The 20,513-nt window shown below is 59.0% G+C and overlaps 2 protein-coding genes across 2 annotated transcripts; one reads left to right on the forward strand and one right to left on the reverse strand.

Annotated features, from left to right (window-relative positions):
• Positions 1–3,946: 3,946 nt before the first annotated feature.
• RNF121 (ring finger protein 121) lies at positions 3,947–11,670 on the forward strand (the record flags this gene model as incomplete). Its single annotated transcript, XM_079549560.1, has 9 exons — positions 3,947–4,003; positions 6,550–6,587; positions 7,191–7,332; positions 7,600–7,754; positions 8,027–8,134; positions 8,576–8,696; positions 9,931–10,064; positions 10,935–11,036; positions 11,550–11,670. 9 exons carry the CDS (start codon positions 3,947–3,949, stop codon positions 11,668–11,670), a joined length of 978 nt encoding a protein of 325 aa, XP_079405686.1.
• Positions 11,671–17,293: 5,623 nt separating this feature from the next.
• LOC306950869 (erythroblast NAD(P)(+)--arginine ADP-ribosyltransferase-like) lies at positions 17,294–18,342 on the reverse strand (the record flags this gene model as incomplete). The annotated part of the gene is made up of 2 exons (XM_079541266.1): positions 17,294–17,334; positions 17,562–18,342. 2 exons carry the CDS (start codon positions 18,340–18,342, stop codon positions 17,294–17,296), a joined length of 822 nt encoding a protein of 273 aa, XP_079397392.1.
• Between the last annotated feature and the right edge of the window lie 2,171 nt (positions 18,343–20,513).

Here is a 20,513-nt window from a genome sequence, read left to right on the forward strand (position 1 = left end):
TTTTTCTCCTGCTGTTGGAGTCCTGTTTCTACGGGCAGGAGCAGCGCCGCGGGTTCAAGGAGTTCAAGCTTTTGTGCGAGGGTTTGGTGACTGGTTCTCACTAAACCACGTTGGATGGTTGGACTGGATGATCTTGTAGGTCTTTTCCAAGCTTGGTGTTTCTGTACTGCCCCCAGCACTGGGGCCAGGAGCAGCTTGATTCAGTACAGTGGGCTTCGTGCCACGCTTTGCCCTGTCTTCTTCCTCCCACTCCTCCCCCTCGTGCCCACCCCATCCCCTCCAGGCAATGCTGCACCCACAGCAGTTCTCTTTTCTCTCCTTTGTTTTATTTCTCTCTCTCAGCTCCTCACACCTCCAGGAGTTGCAGCCTGCCCTAAAACTCCACCCGCACGGCCACCATCAGCCCCACATTCCCTACACCCCGCACTGTGTCACTGGGAGGGAGGTGATCACCCCCCCCCATAGTCAGATGCTCACATTTACTGGTCCCAGCTCACACTGCTGAATGCTGCAGTGATGGGAGCAGCAGCAACGTGGCTTCTTCCTTCAGCCCCCTGGGCCCTTCTGCCTCCTCTCCTGCGCTGAGCTCGTGCCACGTGGGGCAGAATTGAACGAGCACCACAAACCACAGCCCCAGAGCACAGTGGGGCCGAGTCTCTCTCTGCAGATCATTGCTTGTTGGAGGGGTCCATCACTCCCCACAGGTGCTGCAGTGCTGCTCCACCTCTGCTGAGCTGAAGCAGAGCCCGCAGATGGGGCACAGCACCGGGCTGCTGGCAGAGGAAAGCAGCTCCACCTCGGGGTCGGATTCTTCCTCGCCGCAGCGGGAGGCGTGAGCAGGGAGCAGTGCTGTGCTGAAGGAACCTGTGGGGATGGGGGTGGAGAGGAGGTCGTGCCACAGCTTGGGGCTGAGCCCCCATCGCTGCTCCGTGCTCGTGCCCACCTCTCCAAGCACCCACCTGAGCAAATAGGGCACAGAGCCATCTCCCCATCGCTGCTCTCCCCTCCGCTCGCGTTGCGGCCCTGCGTTCTCGCTCTCCTTCCTGGCCCAGGATTCCTGGTGAGAGGCTGAGGGGACCTGGGTGGTGGAGGGGTTGTGGGGGTGAGGATGTGCAGGGAAGCAAGAGAGGGAGATGCTGGATCCCAAGCACATCGGGTGCAGGGAAGGAAGCAGCTCTGAAAGATTCAGAGCGGCAAAATCAGAGTGAGGGTGGGAGAAGCAGAGCGACGCAGAGATCCATTACCTGCCCACAGCTCTGCCAGCTCTCTGCCTGCTGCCTGACTGCCTGCGGGCGCGCTTGGGGGCTGCTGGGACTTCCAATGCTGCACCTGCAGGAGAGCAAGAAGAGATCCTTCCTTCGTACATGACCTCCACCATTTTCTCAAGACACGTCCTACCCTGCCCGGCTGAACCCTGGCTGCCAGGAGAGCCAGGATCCCTCCTCCAGATCCACAGATCCCCTCGCCTGAGCTCTCAGCAGGGCACAAGGCTGAGGCCCTCACTCACCCCGTGCTGCAGGCTGTCCCTGCTCTGTGCTGCTCCCCAGGTGGCTGGCAATAATTCGGGGTGGAGGCCTCACGGCACGGCTCTGAGCTGCTGACAGCACCATGCGTGCCGGGCGGCTGAGATGTGCTGGGCTCCAGGCATGGGATGCAGCACTGGGCTCCAGCTGCTGCAAGCTGCTCTTCAGCTGCTCTTCCTCCTGGGAGCTCCTGGGGACAGAGAATCGTTGAGCCCACTTCCCTGTGCCCCCCAGGGCTGGGGGACACCTCTGACGCAGGGAGGGATGCGGGCATGGAGAATTCAGAGCCTAGATCCCCGCAAATGCTGACTTAGAGCGAGGCAAAGCAGACCCCCATGATCACCCCACATCCATCCTTCAGCCCCACACCCCGACCCCAACCCCAGGGCTACTCACAGGCGCGTTTCTGCAGAGGGAATCCGGCACAAGGAGGCAGGGTTGGAGCGCTGGGGGCTGCCCATGATCTCAGCGTCCTCCTGCAGGACGAGGCAACATCCCAACGTCTGCTCTGTGCTCCCCACTGCTGTGGGGCTGGAAAAGGAGCCCCGGTCCCACGTCAACCTACCGCTGTGGGGTGGCACAGCTCGGGTTCCAGCAATGTGCGCACGCGGACAAAGCAGAGCCCAAACTGCCCGCGGTGACGGAAGGGTTGGCTGCAGGTGAGCCGCAGGCGGTCCCACTTCTGCCCCGCTGCCAGCTCCAGGAAATCTGCTGTGGGGTCGTTGGAAGGCACAGGGCTACGGGGCAGCCCCACGCAACCTTTCCGCTCGACCTCTCGGAGAGGACGGGTTCAACTTTACCTTCTTTAAACATGCGGACGCCGCAGCGGTTGCGGTCCAGCTTGGAGTCGGCCGGTGTCATCAGCGTGACGCTGGGCACCAGGGTGAGGTAGGGGTGGTCAAGAGGCCACGAGGAGCGACCCACCTCGATCTGCAGGAAGGCGCAGCCCCAGTTCCCTGAATAAAAGCCCAGGGAATGAAATTCAGGGCTGGAGGAGCACCCACTGCTCCTCCCAGGGCTTGAAGCACGTCTGCTGTGCAATCCTGACCCACCACGAGCATCAACCCTTCACTGCAGCCCTTGCAAAGGGCACGAGAGGAGGACGCTCGTCCCCACCCAACAGCCTGAGCCCCCCATCCTCATACCGACGTCGATGTAGCCGATGGGGACGGCTTTCTCCAGCTGTAGCTCCACCCTAAGCTGCCGGCTGCGCTCCTGGGGGCAGCTGAGCCAGGGCCGACGGCCATCGGGGGACAGGAGGTTCTCCACTGGGTACCGGGGGTCCTGCAGGAGGGGGAAACAGCACAGTGCTGCTCAGCTCCATGCACTCACGGGATGGAATGACACACGGATTGCTCCATGCCCCCCACAACAGCCTGCAGGCACAGACCTGGGAGGAGAAGGACACGATGTGGCTGATCTTCACCGGTGCCATCTGGTGCCGTCCTGCAGGGTCAGCTTGTGGGGCTGGAAGGGAAAAGCAGCAGTGGGTGGGAGTTGTGCCCCCCCGCTGCCACCCAGCCCCGTTCAACACTCAGTGTGCCCCACTTCCATCCCCCAGCCCTCCCCAGCCCCACTCAGCCCTCAGTTCCACCTCACAATCCCCCTATCCCACCCCCCCAGCCCCATTCCACCCCAAACACCCCTCATTCCACCCCAAGCCCTACTCACACCCCACAGCTCCTCAAGGCCCACACCACACGCAGCCCCCCAGCCCCTCCCCCCATTCGCACCCCACATCTCCCCATCCCATCCCACCCCCAGCCCCACTCAACCCCCAGCGCCCCACAGCCGCGCATCCTATATCCTGCACACCCCCAGCCCCACACCACAGCCCCTTCGCCCCAAAACCCCTCCAGGCCCCTCCGCACAACTCCCACCTGAATCTCCCGCCTAAACTACACGGCTCCTGACCTTTAACCTCTGACCTCGCGACTCACTTCCGGTTCCGGCCCCGTCCCAGACATCCCCAAAGACTCCGTCCTCTTCCCGCTTCCTGTTTCCGCTCGGGCCCTCCCATTGGACACGAAGGCCAGCTTCCGGTTCCGGTTTCCGCCCACACTCAAGCCCTCCCCGCATACCCTGCCGCGGTGCACGATGGGATATGGAGTCCTTCGGCAGCGCCGCAGCACCACCTCTCGGGGAAGGGACCGTCCGCCGTGTGCGTTCCCTACGGAGAAACGTGAGAGCATCGCGCTGCCAGCACGGCCGTGCGCCTCTCACCGGGAGCGGAAATGAGCGACGGTCCCCGATTCTGACAGCGCGAAGCAGCGCTTCTGACAGCCGTTCCGCCCCTTCTCGCTGCTGATTGGTCTCCGGCCGAGCGCCGAGCGCAGCGATTGGAAGGAAGCCCGGCGAGGTGGGCGGTGATTGGACGAAGGCGGCGGAAGGAGCTGGCGGGAGGTGGGGGGGGGGGCAGCAAGATGGCGGCCGTGCTGGAGGTGGAGGTTGGCGGCCCAGGAGAGCGCGAGGCGGAGGAGGTGGGGGCTCAGGAAGGGCTGGAAGGATCTGGGAGGGTCATGGAGCCTATGGGGGCCCGTGGGGTGGCAGGACTGAGGGGGACGCTGAGGAACGGCCGCTGTGGGGTGGCCCTCAGGGGGTCTGCGGGGGTCCCGCGGTTACCTTGGGGCCGAGGTTCGAAGCTACAGAGCGAAGGAGCCTTCAGAGAGCTGTGAGAGGAAGGCAGTGCCCTCCTGTGCGCTCGGTGCCACGGGCGCTGATGGGGTAGAGGTGCTGTGGGAGGGGGGGAGCTGTGGGTTTCCCCAGAAAATTGGGGCTTGGAGTCAAGGGTCTCAGATATTGGGGCTGCGCTGGGCTCTGGGGTTTGCGCTGGGCTCTGGGGTTTGCGCTGGGCTCTGGGGATTCTCCGTGTGCTGAGCAGATCAACAGGGTGAGAGGGGAGGGCCTCAGTTTGTGCCATGGAGAGTCAAGGTGGGCATTTTGGATAACTTCTTCTTCCTAAGAGCGGCCAGGCGTTGCAAGAGGCTGCCCAGGGCAATGGGGGCAGCTCTGTCCCTGGAAGTTTTTATGAGCCATGTTGAACGTGGCACTGAGAAATATGGTTTAGTGCAAAGGCAGAAGACGCTGAGTGCTGCTGAGCAGAGCCAGCTCCATCCTTCTGACTCCTGCCATTTAGATACTGACCAGCATCCATCAGATCCCGTCTCATCTTTCTCTCCCCCAGGTGCTCAACCCTGGGGCGCTCAGCTTGTCCCCATCAGGAGCTGCTCCAGGCCTCCAGCATCTCCTCACCCTTACTGGGCACTCCCCAGCAGTTCCCTGTCTGCCTGGAGCTGGGGAGCCCAGCACTGGGTGCAGCACTCCAGGTGCGGCCCCCTGCCCCTCCAGGGCAGAATAGAAAGGAGGAGAACCTCCTTGCTCTGCTGGCCAAGCTCTGTGCACTGCCCTCCAGGGAACCATTGGCCTTCTTGGCCACCATGACAAACTGCTGCCTCACTGGTCAGCCTGTGGTCAACTTGACCAACCCTTGGCCGACCAGGACGTCGCTGTCCCTCTTGGCCATGGGGACACGCTGCTGCTTTGTGGTCACCCTGTTGGCCCCCAGGTCCTTCTCCACACAGCTGCTTTCCCTGAGCTGTGGTCCTCAGGAAGGAGATTCCTGTCCTGCACCGAGCAGAGTTGGATGCTCGCCCCGTCCTGCAGCCTTGGAGCTCTTTGGTGCTGCTGCTGCGTTGTGGAGCACCAGTTGTGGCCCTTCCCCAGAGGGAAAGTGGTTCCCTGAGCTGAGCATCGGGTCTGTGGTGGCTTTGGGGAATAGCAAAGGAGTTTCCTTCCGAGCCCACAGTGCTGTGTGTGGGAAGAGGATGGGGGCAGAGCTCTATATCCAGGGTGCATTCCCCACGCCGTCCCAGCAGCTGCATGCAGCACAGGGTTGTAGCGTTGGCCAGGTGCTGGTGTTTTTATCCTGAACTGGAAAGTTGGGTTGGAGCCTTGGGAGTGCTGGGTCAGTTTGGGGTGAAGATTTGCCAGGATTGGGGCTTGTCAGGAGCCCACACACACCTGTAAGAGGCTGTGATTTCAAAGAACCTCTGGCTTGCAGGGAGTTAGAATCCTATAGTATCCCAAATTGGAAGAGACCCACGAGGATCATCAGATCCAACTCAAGTTGAGCATTTTGTTTCCATCTGTTTCCTTCTCACAGAATCACAGAATGGCCTGGGTTGCAAAGGAGCACAGCGCTCATCCAGCTCCAACCCCCTGCTGTGTGCAGGATCACCAACCAGCAGCCCAGGCTGCCCAGAGCCACGTCCAGCCTGGCCTTGAATGCCTGCAGGGATGGGGCATCCACAACATGAGAGTGATTGCTGTGCTGACAGCAGGCTGCACAGCTTGTTAGAGGCAGAGCAGTGACTCTTTCAGCAGGTCAGGAAGCTCAGAGGAGAGCCCTGGCATCTCACAGATCTGCATCTTTCACCTGCAGAGACCGCATCTCCCGTGGCTGTTGCTTGGGGATGAGGTGCTGCTGCTGGCATCTTGCTGTGGGCTGTGCCTTTTCCTGCCTGGGGACAATTAGGACAATTAAGGAGCAGAAGGGAAGCGTGGCACCTGAGCCCGGAGCTGTGTGCTGTAGCCCTGGGGACGAAGGTTGGAGCTGTGCCCTTGTGTAGGTGTGGTGCTGGAGCCTGATAGCGGAGTCCTTGCCGTGACTTCTCACAGCCGTCTGAGCGCTGAGAAAGCTGTGCAGGGAGGTGACCTGGTGCTTTGGTTTTAAGGCAGAGGTTGAAAAAGCCCTGTGAGGAAGGTGGAAGGCAGAGCCAGAGGTTCCCCCTTCCCCCTTTCCAAGTCCCGGGCTCAGAAGTTTCCTCCTCGTATTTCAGAAGCGTCCCTGAGGTCTCAGGCAGAAGCTTTGCCATTTGCTGCTACCTGCAGGGATTGAGTTTCTGTGAGCTGTGTGCAGCTCCTGCAGCGTGCTCGTGTGTTCGGGGACATAAGGACAGCAAAGCAGCCAACCCTCGAGATTGCCATCGCTGCTCCAACGTTGCTGTTGTATTTTTTGTCTCCTTAGGTCGACCTTTCACACCTGTCCCCAGAAGAGAGATGGAGGTGAGTTTGTGCTGGGGGCAGAGCTGAGAGCGCAGAGGAAGCCTTCAGCCTTCACCCACGTGGTGCTTTTTGCTGGAGGGGAGCAGGGGGCCTCTTTTAGAAGGCAGTGCTAATGTTTGACCTTCAGAGTGCTCGCTGCTTATCCCACCTTCTCTCTTGGCCGAGCCAACTTCGGGCAGACGCTTGCTGAGAAGCCCGCTGGGGCTCATCTGCTCTCATTATCAACTTCTTGACGGTTCCTGGAGATCAGAGAATTGGCCTTGCCTGTTGGATTGGGATTTCTTCCCTAACCAGACCCATCTTTTTGGCTTTAAGACCGTGGATTCAGGCTGTTGCACGCCCTCATTCCGCCCTGGCTTGCGGCCAGGCAGCGCTGCATGCAGGAAACCACAGGTGTCAGCAGAGAACCGCTCTGTGGCCATCACTTGTCGCGGGTTGCACGGAGCTGGGGTTGCCTAGGCTGCAGCTGGGGTGGGCTGGCTGATCTTTAAGATCCACGGAGCGACTTGCAGAGCTGCCCTTCTCCCTTTTTCCAGCAATGCCGTGCCCTTCGCCTGCCCTGTGCCCTCCTGCTCTTTATCTGCCTCCTCCCTCTTGCTGCAGGGTGGAACACGCACTGATGCACGCCAAGCACCGTGGCCACGAGGCCATGCACGCCGAAATGGTCCTCATCCTCATCGCCACGCTGGTGGTGGCGCAGCTCCTGCTGGTTCAGTGGAAGCAGAGGCACCCTCGCTCCTATAACGTAAGTGTCAGCCAGGGCTTTGATGTGGTGCTTTAGCAGCAGGGCCAGAGATGGGGCTGATTTCACGTGCTGCTTTCGAGGAGATGCAGAAAGGCATCAGGGCTGTGCCTGGAGCAGGGAAGCAAACCTCGTGGCTTCCTTACCGCGTTTCCAAGCGGTGCCTGGAGCCCTGTGTGAAACATAAACCCAGCCTGTCCTCCTGTTGTCCTCCATAAGAGCCCCAAGTGCTCTCAGTCACCCTGACGTGCCTCTCCTCTGTTCCTGCAGATGGTCACCCTCTTCCAGATGTGGGTGGTGCCTCTGTATTTCACGATAAAACTCTACTGGTGGCGGTTCCTGGTCGTCTGGCTGCTCTTCTCAGCAGTCACAGCTTTTGTCACCTTCAGGGCCACTCGGAAACCCCTGGTGCAGACGACGCCCAGGTGAGTGGACGCAGCCGTGGGGGAAAGCTCAGCCCCGGGGTGAGCACTGCAAGGAGTCCTTTCAGGTTTCACTACCCCAAATCGTAGTCTGAAGTTTCTGCTTTGGGAATCCAAGGACTGGGAGCTGCCGTGGCAGAGGCAGATCTGTAGCTTGAATTCAATTCCCGACCTGTGATGCCACATTTTGTTGAAATCCCTAACTTGGAAATTAAAACGGTTCTGTTCGTTTTGGGGGGGGGAAATGGTCAGCAGCTTGTTTTGAATTCTTGCAGGCTGGTTTATAAGTGGTTTCTGCTAATATACAAGATGAGCTACGCCACTGGAATCGTGGGGTACATGGCTGTGATGTTCACCCTGTTTGGTCTGAACTTATTGTTCAGGTGAGCGAATCTTTTGGGTGTGAGTGCTGGGGGATGTGGCAAACCACGGGGAATGGGGTCAAAGCCAACTGCTGAATGGGGCAGGAGGCCAAAGAGAGACTTCTGGGGTGTCCTTTCCCCACTGATGGGGTCATAGTGAGATGCTGATGGGGAGCTGTGCTTCCAGCTGCTGGCAGCTCCCTCCTGCTCCGTGCCTCTCCAGCCTGGGGGCAGTAGTGAGGTGTTCTTTGCTTCTCCAATAAACCTGCAGCTCAGGTCTGGCGGTAGCAACGGGCCTTATCCCAAGCCAGCTTTCATTTCAGAGAGATTAATTTCTTCTTGACTAATGAACAGACCTGGCAGCAGCCAGCAGGGACTTGGAACTGTAAAGTGAGGGCTTCTTTGGAGAGGATGTGCCTAACCCTAACCCTGCAGCAAAGCTCTTGGTGTCGTGTGTTGTAGAATCAAACCAGAAGACGCGATGGACTTTGGCATCTCTCTCCTCTTCTATGGTCTTTACTATGGGGTCCTGGAACGGGACTTTGCAGAGATGTGTGCAGACTACATGGCCTCCACCATTGGGGTGAGTGAGGGCCACCCCGATAACAGGTTCTGGGATCGAGCTGCTTGCAGCAGGAACTTTTCCCTCCCCAAAATGGGAAGGTGTATCGAAATCCACCTGAGCCTTTAAAATCTCTGGTGCTGAAATGTGGTCATTTCTGGGGCCGTGTCCTAGGTGCATCAATTCTTTATCTGTAGCCACAATTCCCTGTGGCTTGTGCCCTCTGCAGCTTGTGGTGCAGACAGGGCCTGTGTTCCTGCAGTGGTGGCCTAAAATACAACACAAAGCAAAAAACTGAACGAGGGCACCTGTGGGGTGAATCACATTCCTCCTTTGCAAGAGTCCTTTAGGGCTCTGAGAGCTCTGCATCCTTCCCCTCCTGCTCTTCAGGCTCACTGCTTTGCTTGCTGGACGTTCTGTCTGTCTGTAGGACTCAATCCTGTGGAGAAGGGCCCAGGGGTCCTGATGGCCAAGAAGGCCAGTGGTGTCCTGGTTGGCCAAGGGTTTGCCAACGATTGACCATGAGGCAGCAGTATGACCTGAAGGCCAAGGTGACCAATGGAGTCTTGGTTGGCCAACAGTTGAGCACAGGCTGACCGTGGGGCAGCAGCGAGTCCTGGTGGCCAAGAAGGCCAACGATGTCCTGACTGACCAAAGGTTGGCCAGCAGTTGACCACAGGCTGACCAGGAGGCAGCAGTATTTATCCTAGAGGCCAAGAAGGCCAATGATGTCCTGGTTGGCCAATGGTTGGCCATGATACAGCAATCCTGGTAGCCAAGAAAGCCAACAATGTCCTGATTGACCAAAAGTTGGCCAGCAGTTGACCACAGGCTGATCATGAGGCAGCAGTGTTTCCTAGTGGCCAAGAAGGCCAACGCTGTCCCGGTTGGCCAACGGTTGACTACGATTCAGCAATGTCTCCTGGTAGCCAAGAAAGCCAATGCTGTCCTGGTTGGCCAGCGGTTGACCGCAGGCTGACCGTGAGGCAACAGTTTGTCCTTGTGGCCAAGAAAGCCAATGGTGTGCATGGCACAGAACGTGGCCAACGAGGTGAGAATGATTCTCCTCCCCTCTGCTCTGCCTCGAGGAGGCCAAATCTGGAGCACCGCACTCAGCGCTGAGCTCCCCAGCTCCAGGCAGACAGGAAAACTGCTGTAGTCCTTTCCCAGGCGGTTCTGTCAAAAGGTTTTTCAGCCCCAAAAGCTCAAGCGCTGCCCCAGCCCTCCCTGACGCTTCGCTGTGTGCTTTGCTCAGTTCTACAGCGCTTCAGGGATGCCCACCAAGCACCTCTCCGACAGCGTCTGCGCCGTCTGCGGCCAGCAGATCTTCGTGGATGTCAACGAGGAAGGGATCATCGAGAACACTTACAGGCTCTCCTGCAACCACGTGTATCCTTCTCCTCCACAGCCTTCTAGGAGCCCTGCAGCTTTTCCCATTAAAAAATGTGGCGTCCTGAGCTGCTCTGCTGATGTTGCAAATGGAAACGGACGACATCTCTGCCCCGCGTGGGCTTTCCACCACCTGCAGCTGTGCTGTCAGTTCCGAAAGTGGAAGTGGCTTTGGCTTTGTTCAGCTCTGCTGATGAGTTGGGTTTCTTGTTTTTTCTTTTTCTCCTGCTGGCTCTGACTCAAGGGGTGGAGATGGGAATGCGCTGTCACGCTGTTTGCAGCCAGGTGCTTTCCCAGCTGCTCCAGGAGCGCTGCAGGCTGGCTTGGGAGTGCTTACAGCCTTGGGGCTGAGCTTGTGGCTGCTGGAGGAGGTGGGGCAGAGGTGTGGGGCTGCTCGAGTGGGTTCGTGTCAGCTGCTTTGTGGGTGAGGAGCCAGCTTTGCCTTCCCCAGACCGCGTGGTTCTGGTGATGTCTGTGTCACACAGCCCTGTGACTTCTCGGGGTTTTGTTTGCGTTGGGCAAATCCCTCTGACGGCACTCGGCGACAGGCTCACAGGAGAAGTATTAAAGGAACTGGTGAGCTGGCAGAGTTGGGGCTTGTGATGCACGCGTGATTTGCAGAGGCGCTGTCTGGCCTCGCAGACCTTCCCCCACATGGGTTTCCCCGTGCCCCACTGCTGGCTCCTGCCCTCCCCTGGCTGCTCAGCGGGATCTCGCAGCCCTTCCTGCAGCTTCAACCCCTTGCTCTGTGCCTGGAAGGCTCTGAGCCTTCTAGGAAAGGTTTTGTCCTCACTCAGCTTGGGCAACTTTCCATGCCCTGCGTGCGGGGTCAGTTCCTCCCAGGAGGTTCCCCTTAACGCTGCTCTCCAGCTTCCACGAGTTCTGCATCCGTGGCTGGTGCATCGTGGGGAAGAAGCAGACGTGTCCATACTGCAAAGAGAAGGTGGACCTCAAGAGGATGTTCAGCAACCCGTATCCTTTCTCTGTGCAGCAGCAGCAGCAGCAGCTGGGCTGACAGCGTGGGCTCAGCTCCCAGCCCTGCACGCTCTGATCCTGGAGCTGTGGAGCAGCCGTAGGAGCCAAGAAGCACAGAACCCTCGAGTTCTGAAATGGGTTGGGTTGGAAGGGGCTGTACCAGCCATCCACTTCTGCCCCTGCTGTGTGTTGATGTCAGATAGTGCTGAGGTCAGGCCATCAGGCCACACAGCTGAGTGGCTTCGTGTGCAAAATGGAATGATAGAATGGTTTGGGTTGGAAGGGACCTTGAAGCTCACCCAGTCCCAACCCCCTGCTGTAGGCAGGGACACCTCCCATAGCCCAGGCTGCTCACAGCCCCATCCAGCCCGGCCTTCAGTGCTTCCAGGGAGGAGAAATAGATCCGTGTTGTGTTGCTGGGCAGCTTCCCCTTACCTGCTGACCCAGAGCTTAGATGAAACCCACCAACTTCAGATCGCTTTCGTGCTTCCTTCACTCGTTTCCACGCAGCTGGGAGCGACCTCACGTCATGTACGGGCAGCTGCTGGACTGGCTGCGCTACCTGGTGGCCTGGCAGCCCGTTATCATCGGCCTGGTGCAGGGCATCAACTACATCCTGGGCCTGGAATAAGGGCTGGCAGCTCCCCATCCCCACCACGGGCAACAGCACGGCGCCGGCCGCATCCGTCCATCCCCACAAGGGGGGGTTCGGCCACCCCTGGGGGGGGGGGGGAAGGAACGAAGCAGCGCGGACTCAGCCCTCCTCCCGTCGGGGGATCCGGACCGGTTTTTAAACGAAACGATTCTTTTAATGAGAGTATTTAAAAACGACACACACACACACACACACAAAAAAAGGAAACTTGCTGTGGCCGCCGATGAGAACGGATCGTCCCGGCGGCTGCGCAGCGCTGCGCTCGGGGCTGGATCTCCCAATCCTGCAGCTTTCGAAGGACTGGGGCTCATCTCCAGGTTATTCTGTGCTTGGAAAAAGGCAGAACCCACCGAGGAAAGACACACGGCTGCCCTAAAACGCTTAACCTAAAACCCCCGCTTTGATGCGAGGCGGGGGGGGGGGGGAGGAAGGAGCCGATTCCGAGCCCGCTGCTTTTTGTACACCGTCTTTTCTACGTGTCCCCGTGCCGGGAGTGTGCTGCCCTCGGCCGGCGGGATCTGCGGTACACGGAGCCGTGGGGGCACCCACGGGAACCTCCGCACATCGGTTGCTCTTTAGCAGCGGATGGAAGGACGGAGGCGTGGGGCTGAGAAGCTCTGCTCTGCTTCCCCCGGTGCGTGGAAGCCCCGGGTTTCGTGGTCGGCGACGTGGTGGCGTTCCGGTGACTCTGAGCCGCGTGGCCGAGTCACACGGATGCCGTGATGGCCCACCTGCCCCCCATCGTTCCCATTTTAGGGGCGAAACCGATGGGATGGCGGCTGCGGTGCCATCAGAAAATCAATCGGTAATAAAACGTCTTCGAAAAGCAGCGGGCTGCCAGGGGCCTCTCCGTTAATTAACGCTTCGTCGGGCCGAGGGATGGAAGAGGAAAAGGAGCGGGGGTTCCCCTCGCTGTCATCCCTGGCGATCGACGCTGCTCCCGGCTTTGTCACGACTTTGGGGAGGTCCCCGCTTTACGGGAAAAGGAGAAGGAAGGGCAAAGCCGGTGACTCACCGCTCCCTGCCCATAAAACGGCGCCGTCCCGAGCGCTGCCGCACGATGGCTCCGTGCTCCCACCCCGACGGTACGGGCACGGCGTTCCGGGGATGGGATTTGGGCTATGGGGGGCGTTCGGGGGGGCTGCAGCCCGGAGCTCAGCTCCGTTTGTACCCGCAGTGCCCTCCAGCCGCCTGGTGCTGCCCCTGCTCTGCTGCGCCTTCGCCTCCTGCAGCGCAGGTAAGGGGAGGGCGTTATGGATTGGAGGAAGGGGGAAAGGGGGGGGGGTTGTAGGGTCTGGAGGCGGCTCCCGGCCCCCCCCCCCCCCCCCCCAACCCCTCACCCCACCCCGTCCCGCAGCAGCCATGGCCCCGCAGCCCCCCCGCATCACCCGGCTGAGGATCCCGGCGCAGCCCCCCCAGATGGGTGAGTGACTGCGGAGGGGCTGATCTGAGCCTCCCCCCACCCTTGGTGGAGATGGGGGGGGGAGAAAAGGGAATGATATCAACAGCACCCCGCTACGGCCGAGAGCCGGAGGGGAGCGAACGGGATGCGGGGATCCCCGTGGGGGTGCGATGGGTGAAGTGGGGACGTTTTGCGGCTGTCCCCCGCCTTCCTTCCCCCCCCCCCCAAGGTGTGAGCCCATCTCCCCTTCAACCCCATCCAGGCAGCAACGTGAGCGTCTCCTGCGAGGCTGAGAGCGCTCACCCGGAGCTGACGCTGCTTTACTGGTTGGCAAACGGCTCGTTCGTGGAGCAGCTGCAGCCCAACGTGCGCGAAGGGGCGGTGCGGTGAGCAGCTCAACCCCAACGCAAGCCCACCCTCCCCGTCCCCCCCTCCTCCATCACCACCCCGAACGAGGGGAGGGACGCGGGGCTGACGGAAGCCTTCGTCCCGCAGAGAGGAAGAGCGCGGTTCGCTGGTGATCCTCCGTCGGGATCTGCATTTCAACTCTTTCAGCTTCCAGGATCTGAGGACCAACTTCACCTGCGTGCTGCTCAGCCCATTCGGCGTGGACGTGAGGGAGCTGAAATGGGCTCCCCCCAGCGACGAGGGTGGGGAAACGGGCTGAGACCGAGCAGAGCTCGTGACGGGTGTGAGCCCAACAGTGTGGGGCCGAGGGCTGCTCCATTGGATGCTGTGTGTGGGGCTCCTGGTGGGGCAGGGGGGCTTCATTAAAGTGACTGCCTGGTGAGCTGCGTGCGCAGGGCTGGTAAATAAATGCAATAAAAGCAATGCTTTCATTATTTGGGAAGAGCCTTGGACCGTTCCCTGCTGCTGTTCCACATCCAACAGCGGCACCGAAAGCATCAGGAGCAGGAAAGCAGCATCTGCAGTTTCCATGAGATGCGTTGGCACGTCGCTGCCCTGCTGTCCACGTGCAGGGGAGCAGTGGGGAGGTGTAGATTGCTCTCTCATGTCCACCAGGACTGCGGCTCCCAGGAGGAACACAGCCAAAGAAAGAGCAATAGATGCCCTGCTGTTGAAGGTATGCCAGCAAAGCAGGTGCCTGAGCGCCAAGAACCAACGCCAGTGCCGTGTTGTTTGGGCTGCCCCCACCAAAAGGTTGGAGGTTCACAGTGACGGCGACTGCAAGCCTTCATCCAACGACCACCAGAGACCCCAACCCCATTTACAGCACTCATGCTCAGGAGGCTGGCACAGTATGTGCATTGCTTCTCACAGCTCCGGCCCGTTTTCCTGGGATGCTGTGTGTACTTCAGCCTTTATATGCAGTCACTGCTGTTCTTGGTGTGTGAGGTTGGCTCCTCCAGTCCACCCAAGACAAAGCTGCTTGTCCGCCTCTGCTGATCTTCACAGCCATAAGCAGCAGCACTGTGACATGGCGGCAGCCCCCGCTCAGCCCCAGATAATTCCCAGCTGTCAGTAAGTCTTGTCATCGAAAGTGTCTCATGCAGCCAGATTTGAGTCCCAACCAACACTGCTTCTCTGTCACCCCATCACGCAGTGGCTCAAAGGTTGTTTGAAATTGATGAATAAGTGACCATCTAGGGTGGTGAGGAATGGAATGGAATGGAATGGAATGGAATGGAATGGAATGGAATGGAATGGAATGGAATGGAATGGGAGGGAAGGGAATGGGAAGGGAATGGGAAGGGAAGGGAAGGGAAGGGAAGGGAAGGGAAGGGAAGGGAAGGGAAGGGAAGGGAAGGGAAGGGAAGGGAAGGGAAGGGAAGGGAAGGGAAGGGAAGGGAAGGGAAGGGAAGGGAAGGGAAGGGAAGGGAAGGGAAGGGAAGGGAAGGGAAGGGAAGGGAAGGGAAGGGAAGGGGAAGGGGAAGGGGAAGGAAGGGGAGGGGAGAAAAAATGAAAGGAAAAGAAGAAGGGAAAGGAAAAAAGGAGAAGGGGAAAGAGAAGGGAAGAGAGAGGAGAGGAGAGGAGAGGAGAGGAGAGGAGAGGAGAGGAGAGGAGAGGAGAGGAGAGGAGAGGAGAGGAGAGGAGAGGAGAGGAGAGGAGAGGAGAGGAGAGGAGAGGAGAGGAGAGGAGAGGAGAGGAGAGGAGAGGAGAGGAGAGGAGAGGAGAGGAGAGGAGAGGAGAGAGAAATGTAAGCAAAGGGAATGAGGGCTAGGGGTTTGGGGGCATAAATGTTGCACAGTTCCACCGTGGATTTCTTGGGCTTGCTCAGAAGTGTTGCCCTGACCTGCCCCACTTGTCCTCGGTTGCAGTGGTTACAAAGAGCAGCACGCTGTGCAGGTTGAATAAAGCACGGAACCACGCACGGAACAAACATCAGCATTGCCTCAGCACGAAACGGATCAAACGGGACACGTTTCGCCCATGGGCCACCTGGGAGCCAGGAAAAGAGGTCAAGTCTGGATGTTTTGTGGTTTGGATGGGAACATGGGCTATTTTCTGTACGCCTTGGGCAATTTGGGTAACAACTCTACCACTATCATCGATCTTCATTGGCTGTGCAATGACTGGAAAAAGGGAAACGTTTCTCTCACTTCTAAGAAAGGCAGAAAGGAAGACCTGGCGAACGACAGGCCGGCGAGCCTCACCTCTGTGCCTGGGAAGATGGTGGAGCAGATCCTCTAGGAGCTGTGTTAAGGCACATCTGAGACAAAGCGCGATTTGAGACAGCCAGCAGGGCTGCAGCAAGGGCAGATGGTGCCTGACCGATGCGGTGGCCTTGAGATGGAGTGACGGCTTTGGTGGACGGGGGAAGGGAGAAGGATGTCATCTGCCTGGAGTTCTGCAAGGCCTCTGCCATGGTCCCTCACCGCGTCCTCTCTACATTGGAGAGGTGTGGATTTGAGGGATGGACTGTTGGATGGATTAGGAACTGGCTGGCTGGACGCAGCCATCGGGCTGCAGCCGGAATGCAGCCAATGTGTTCTGGGCTGCATTAAAAAGGGGCGGCCAGCAGGAGAGGGAGGTGATCGTCCCCCTCTATTGCTCTCTTGTGAGGCCCCGTCTGCTCTTGTGGGGCTCCAGCACAGGAAGGACGTGGAGCTCTTGGAGCGGGTCCAGAGGCGGCACTGAGATGAGCAGAGGGCTGGAGCAGCTCTGCTGTGAGGAAAGGTTGAGGGAAGTGGGATTGTTGAGCTTGGAGAAGAAAAGGCTGCAGGGAGACCTCATGGTGGCCTTCCAGTACTTGAAGGGAGCGGACAAACAGGAGGGGAACGGCTGTGTGTGAGGGTGGGTGGTGACGGGACAAGGGGAATGGCTTTAAAGTGAGACAGGGGAGGTTTGGGTTGGATATGAGGAGGAAGTTTTGGAGCCAGAGGGTGGTGAGGCACTGGCACAGGTTGCCCAAGGAGGCTGTGGATGCCCCATCCCTGCAGGCATTCAAGGCCAGGCTGGATGTGGCTCTGGGCAGCCTGGGCTGCTGGTTGGTGACCTGCACGCAGCAGGGGTTGGAGCTGGATGAGCGCTGTGCTCCTTTGCAACCCAGGCCGTTCTGTGATTCTATGATTCTATGATTTTATGATTCTATGATTTTATGATTTTATAACCATTCCAAGTACTTCTACCCACCCAAACAGCGATCAGCATCAACGTGGGTTATACGGTTTCCTTCCTTACATCACCCAGTAAAGAGGGTGGACAAATGGGCTGACAGTGAACAGAACTTGTGATGAGCCCAACAGCATGGGGCGATGGCTGCCCCACTGGATGCTGTGTGTGGGGCTCCTGGTGCCCCCCTCTCAGCTGTCTGTGGGGCAGAGGGGCTTCATTAAAGCAAGTGCCTGGTGAGCCGCGTGAGCAGGGCTGGGAGATGCAGTGAATACGAGCGATAAAAACAATGCTTTTATTTTTCTGTCAGAGCTCTGGATCATTCTCTGCTGCTTTTCCACATCCAACAGCGGCACCAAAATCGTCAGGAGCAGGAAAGCAGCATCTGCAGTTTCCATGAGATGTGTTGGCACGTTGCTGCCCTCCTGTCCATGTGGAGGGATGGTGTAGAGGTCAGGACTCTCCCACAGCTGCCAGGGCTGCGGCTGCCAGGAGGAGCACCCAGAGGTGTGGGGATTCCATGGGGCTGCTCCTGCCTGGGGAGGATGGGGATGGGCATTAATGGCCGTGGAGCTGCAAGAGGCGCCCAGCCTGGGCCAGGGGCTGTGGGGCCGGGGGCTCCTCTTACCTGCACTGAAAGCACACGGCGAGCCACGTGAGCCGGGCTGGGAGGGCCACGGCACAGACAGAGGCTCCCACTGCACTGCAACCCCAGCGCAGAGCTGCCGGGCTGCAGCCATCAGCGGGGCCTGGCCTCAAGTTCCCCGTGGGCTCCCCATTGGCCAAGCTCCCCACCTCCCCACAACCACAGCCTGCACAGCCTCCCCACACCCCCGGTCCTCACTTCCCAGATCCACCCAAGCTCCCTGTTCTGGAGCGCTGCAGCCCTTACCCTTCACGAACTCGCAGTTGTAGGTGCTCTTCATCCCCCGGGATTGGAGCTGGATGAAGTTTCCTTCCGTCATGTAGATGATGCTGGTGACCTCAAACTGCTCGGCAGGTGGGATGAGGACTTCGTCCTCACTGGGGAACGCGGAGAGGTCCTTGATGGGCACACCATAGCAGGTCTCCACCCAGAAGAACGTGTCCTGGCCAAAACTTTCAGCGACTCCCTCGCTGAAGGAGGTGGAGGTGAACACGCCAAAGCGAACCACCTGGCCTAGCTGTGCCGTGAATCGGGTGCCCCTGACACCGCGGTAGACGTTGTAGCATTGCTGGGTCTGGGATTCCCGCAGGGTCTGCAGGGCTCTGCTCAGGAGGAAATGCAGCGTCTTGAAGGGGTAGGAGCTCAGGTAGTGCTGCCGGGAGCTCCCAGCCGTGAGCGTGGCGTTGTTGAAGACGCGGTACAGATCCCCCTCCATCGTGTACGCCAGCACGGCTATGGCCTGATCCCGTCCCAACACCACTGGGCTGGTGGCATCACCCGATCGGCTCTGCCACAGCTCGGTGGCAGAACGCCAGCCCTCAGCATAGGTTCTGTTGTTGAACTCGGTGCGGTTCAGCTCCGGCAGCTCAGCCTCCATGGAGTCGATGCAGCCCTGGTACTGGTCATCAAAGGAGTTGGGGGCCATGTCCATCGCCACCTCCTTGATCTGGCTGTTCTTAATGCTGGCAGCCGATGCAGCAGTCCAGGTGCCGAGCAGCAGCACCCAGCCCAGGACAGTGTGCTCCATGTGCAGAAGGATGCAGGAGCCCAGCTCTGTGCAGCACTGCTCAGCAACGGTGCAGGGGCACAGCAGGTGGGCACAGCTCAGTGTGCTCAGGATCACCCCGCTGCCTCCTCTGCCTGCTTCACTCTCTTCTCCTCCCTTCAACACCACCTTTATCCTGTCCCCCTCCCTTTCCCACTCCCTTTCCCGTAAGCAGAAGTGAAAGGCACAGGGAGTGTTCCCATGCTGGCAGAGACACCAAGGGAGCAGCAATTGGACCATTGACCTCTGCTTGTGGGGGACCACGGAAGGAAGGAAGGAAAGCCCCCAGCCAAGCCCTGAGTGCTCCCGTCCCAGCTCTGCGGATGGAGGGCAGCCCAGGACCCCACACCTCAATGCCGGGGCCTGCAGCGCCAGGCAGTGCAGCCACGGGGTTGTGGTGTTACCCTGCAGCAGCTCAGCCCCTTTGCTCACTGCTCCGTCCTTGGGGATGGGGAAGAGAATTGGGAAAAAGCAGAAAAGAAGTTGAGCTCACCACCCATCAGTGGCTGCCCCATCACTGCAAGCATGTGCTGATTGCCATGGTGAGCCTGTGGGACGTGACATGGTCCACCTCCAAATCCCCCCATATCTATATGTCAGCCATCATCCTCCAGACAAACAGTCATTATCCCCTTGACTTGCTTAATTAGCCTGTGTGTTTCACTTTCATGGATAACCTGTGCAATAGCATCCACAGCCAAGTCCACCCCTCGATCCCGAGCCCAGCCACAGGCACCCATCACCTCCTCCTCTGTTGATGTTCCAAAATCTCTGCCGTCACCCAGTCCATGATCATTTCCAAGATCCCTGCACAACGAGGGATTCCAACTTGAGCCCACTAGTGTGATCACTGCAAGTCACTTCCTCCACATAACATCAGTGGCAGTTGGGTGAACCAATTCCTGTTTAATTGGGTGGAAGGCTTGCTGCTGCTCTCTTCTGAGCCACTTGATAATTGGAAGAATTATCGTTAGCACGGGGGTGGTCACACACTGGGACAGGTTTGTAGGTGGCAGTTGATGCTCCATGCCTGCAGTGCTCAGGAGGCATTTGAACGATGCCCTCAGTGCAGTGCTGTACATTCTGGTTAGCCCTGCAGTGCTGCACTGAGGGGTCCATGGAGCCTTCCTTTCCTTCTCCATGCTGAACACCCCCAGCCCCCTCAGCCTTTCCTCACAGGAGAGCTGCTCCAGCCCTTTCAGCATCTCCGTGACCTCCTCTGCTCCCATTCCAACACCTCCACGTCTTTCCTGGGACGGGACACCCAGACCTGGCTGCAGTGCTCCAGATGGGGCCTCATGATGAAGGAGCAGAGGGACAATCCTTTACTCCTGCTGTGCCAAGCGCACCGCTCAGCTGGGCGTCATCAGCAAACTGCTGAGGCTGCACTCGATCCCATCGTTGGTGTCACTGATGGAGATGTTGATGTTCCCAGGACGGACCCCTGGGGGACACCGCTCAGCTTCGCCTCCAGCTGAACTCAGAGCCATTGACCACCACCCTCTGACCACGACCATCCATCCAATTCCTTATCCACCGAATTGCCCACCCTTGAAACCCACAGCTCTCCACTTCAGAGATCAGGACATTTTCCTTCCTCCTCCCTCCAGAAGAACCTCCCCAAAGAGCACGGCTCGGGCACCTTCTTCTCGGTGCAGACCTGCTATGGTGCGCCCGTCCAGAACTTCACCCCCTCCCTGCTGAGCACAAAGTTCTCATCCCAGCTGCCGAGCAGCTCAAGGTCACCAGCATCACCTGTAACAAAGGCATCACCTCCATCACCAGAGATGCTCCTACATGACCATGACCATGACCTACATGACCTACATGACCATGGTCATTTAAGAGCAGCTCCTACAACTGCGAGCTCATGAAGGGTACGGGCTGCAGCGCGGCGCTCCAGAATGGGGAGCTGGGATGGATCGGGGCCCGGCAGCTGCGGGAGAGCCCTGAGCTCTGCACTGCCCCTCCACAAGGACAGGAGGGCAGCAAGGCGCCCTCATTGCATCTCATGGAAACTGCAGGCGCTGCTTCCCGCTGCTGACGCTTTTGGTGCCGCCGTCCAACATGGAACGACAGCGGGTGAATCACGAGAGCAGCTTCTCTTTGTGAGAAGTGCCTTTGCACACTGATGAAGCAGTTACCAGGTGGAA

This window comes from Tetrao urogallus, assembly GCF_951394365.1.
Source record: "Tetrao urogallus genome assembly, chromosome: 1".
NCBI lineage: Eukaryota > Metazoa > Chordata > Aves > Galliformes > Phasianidae > Tetrao > Tetrao urogallus.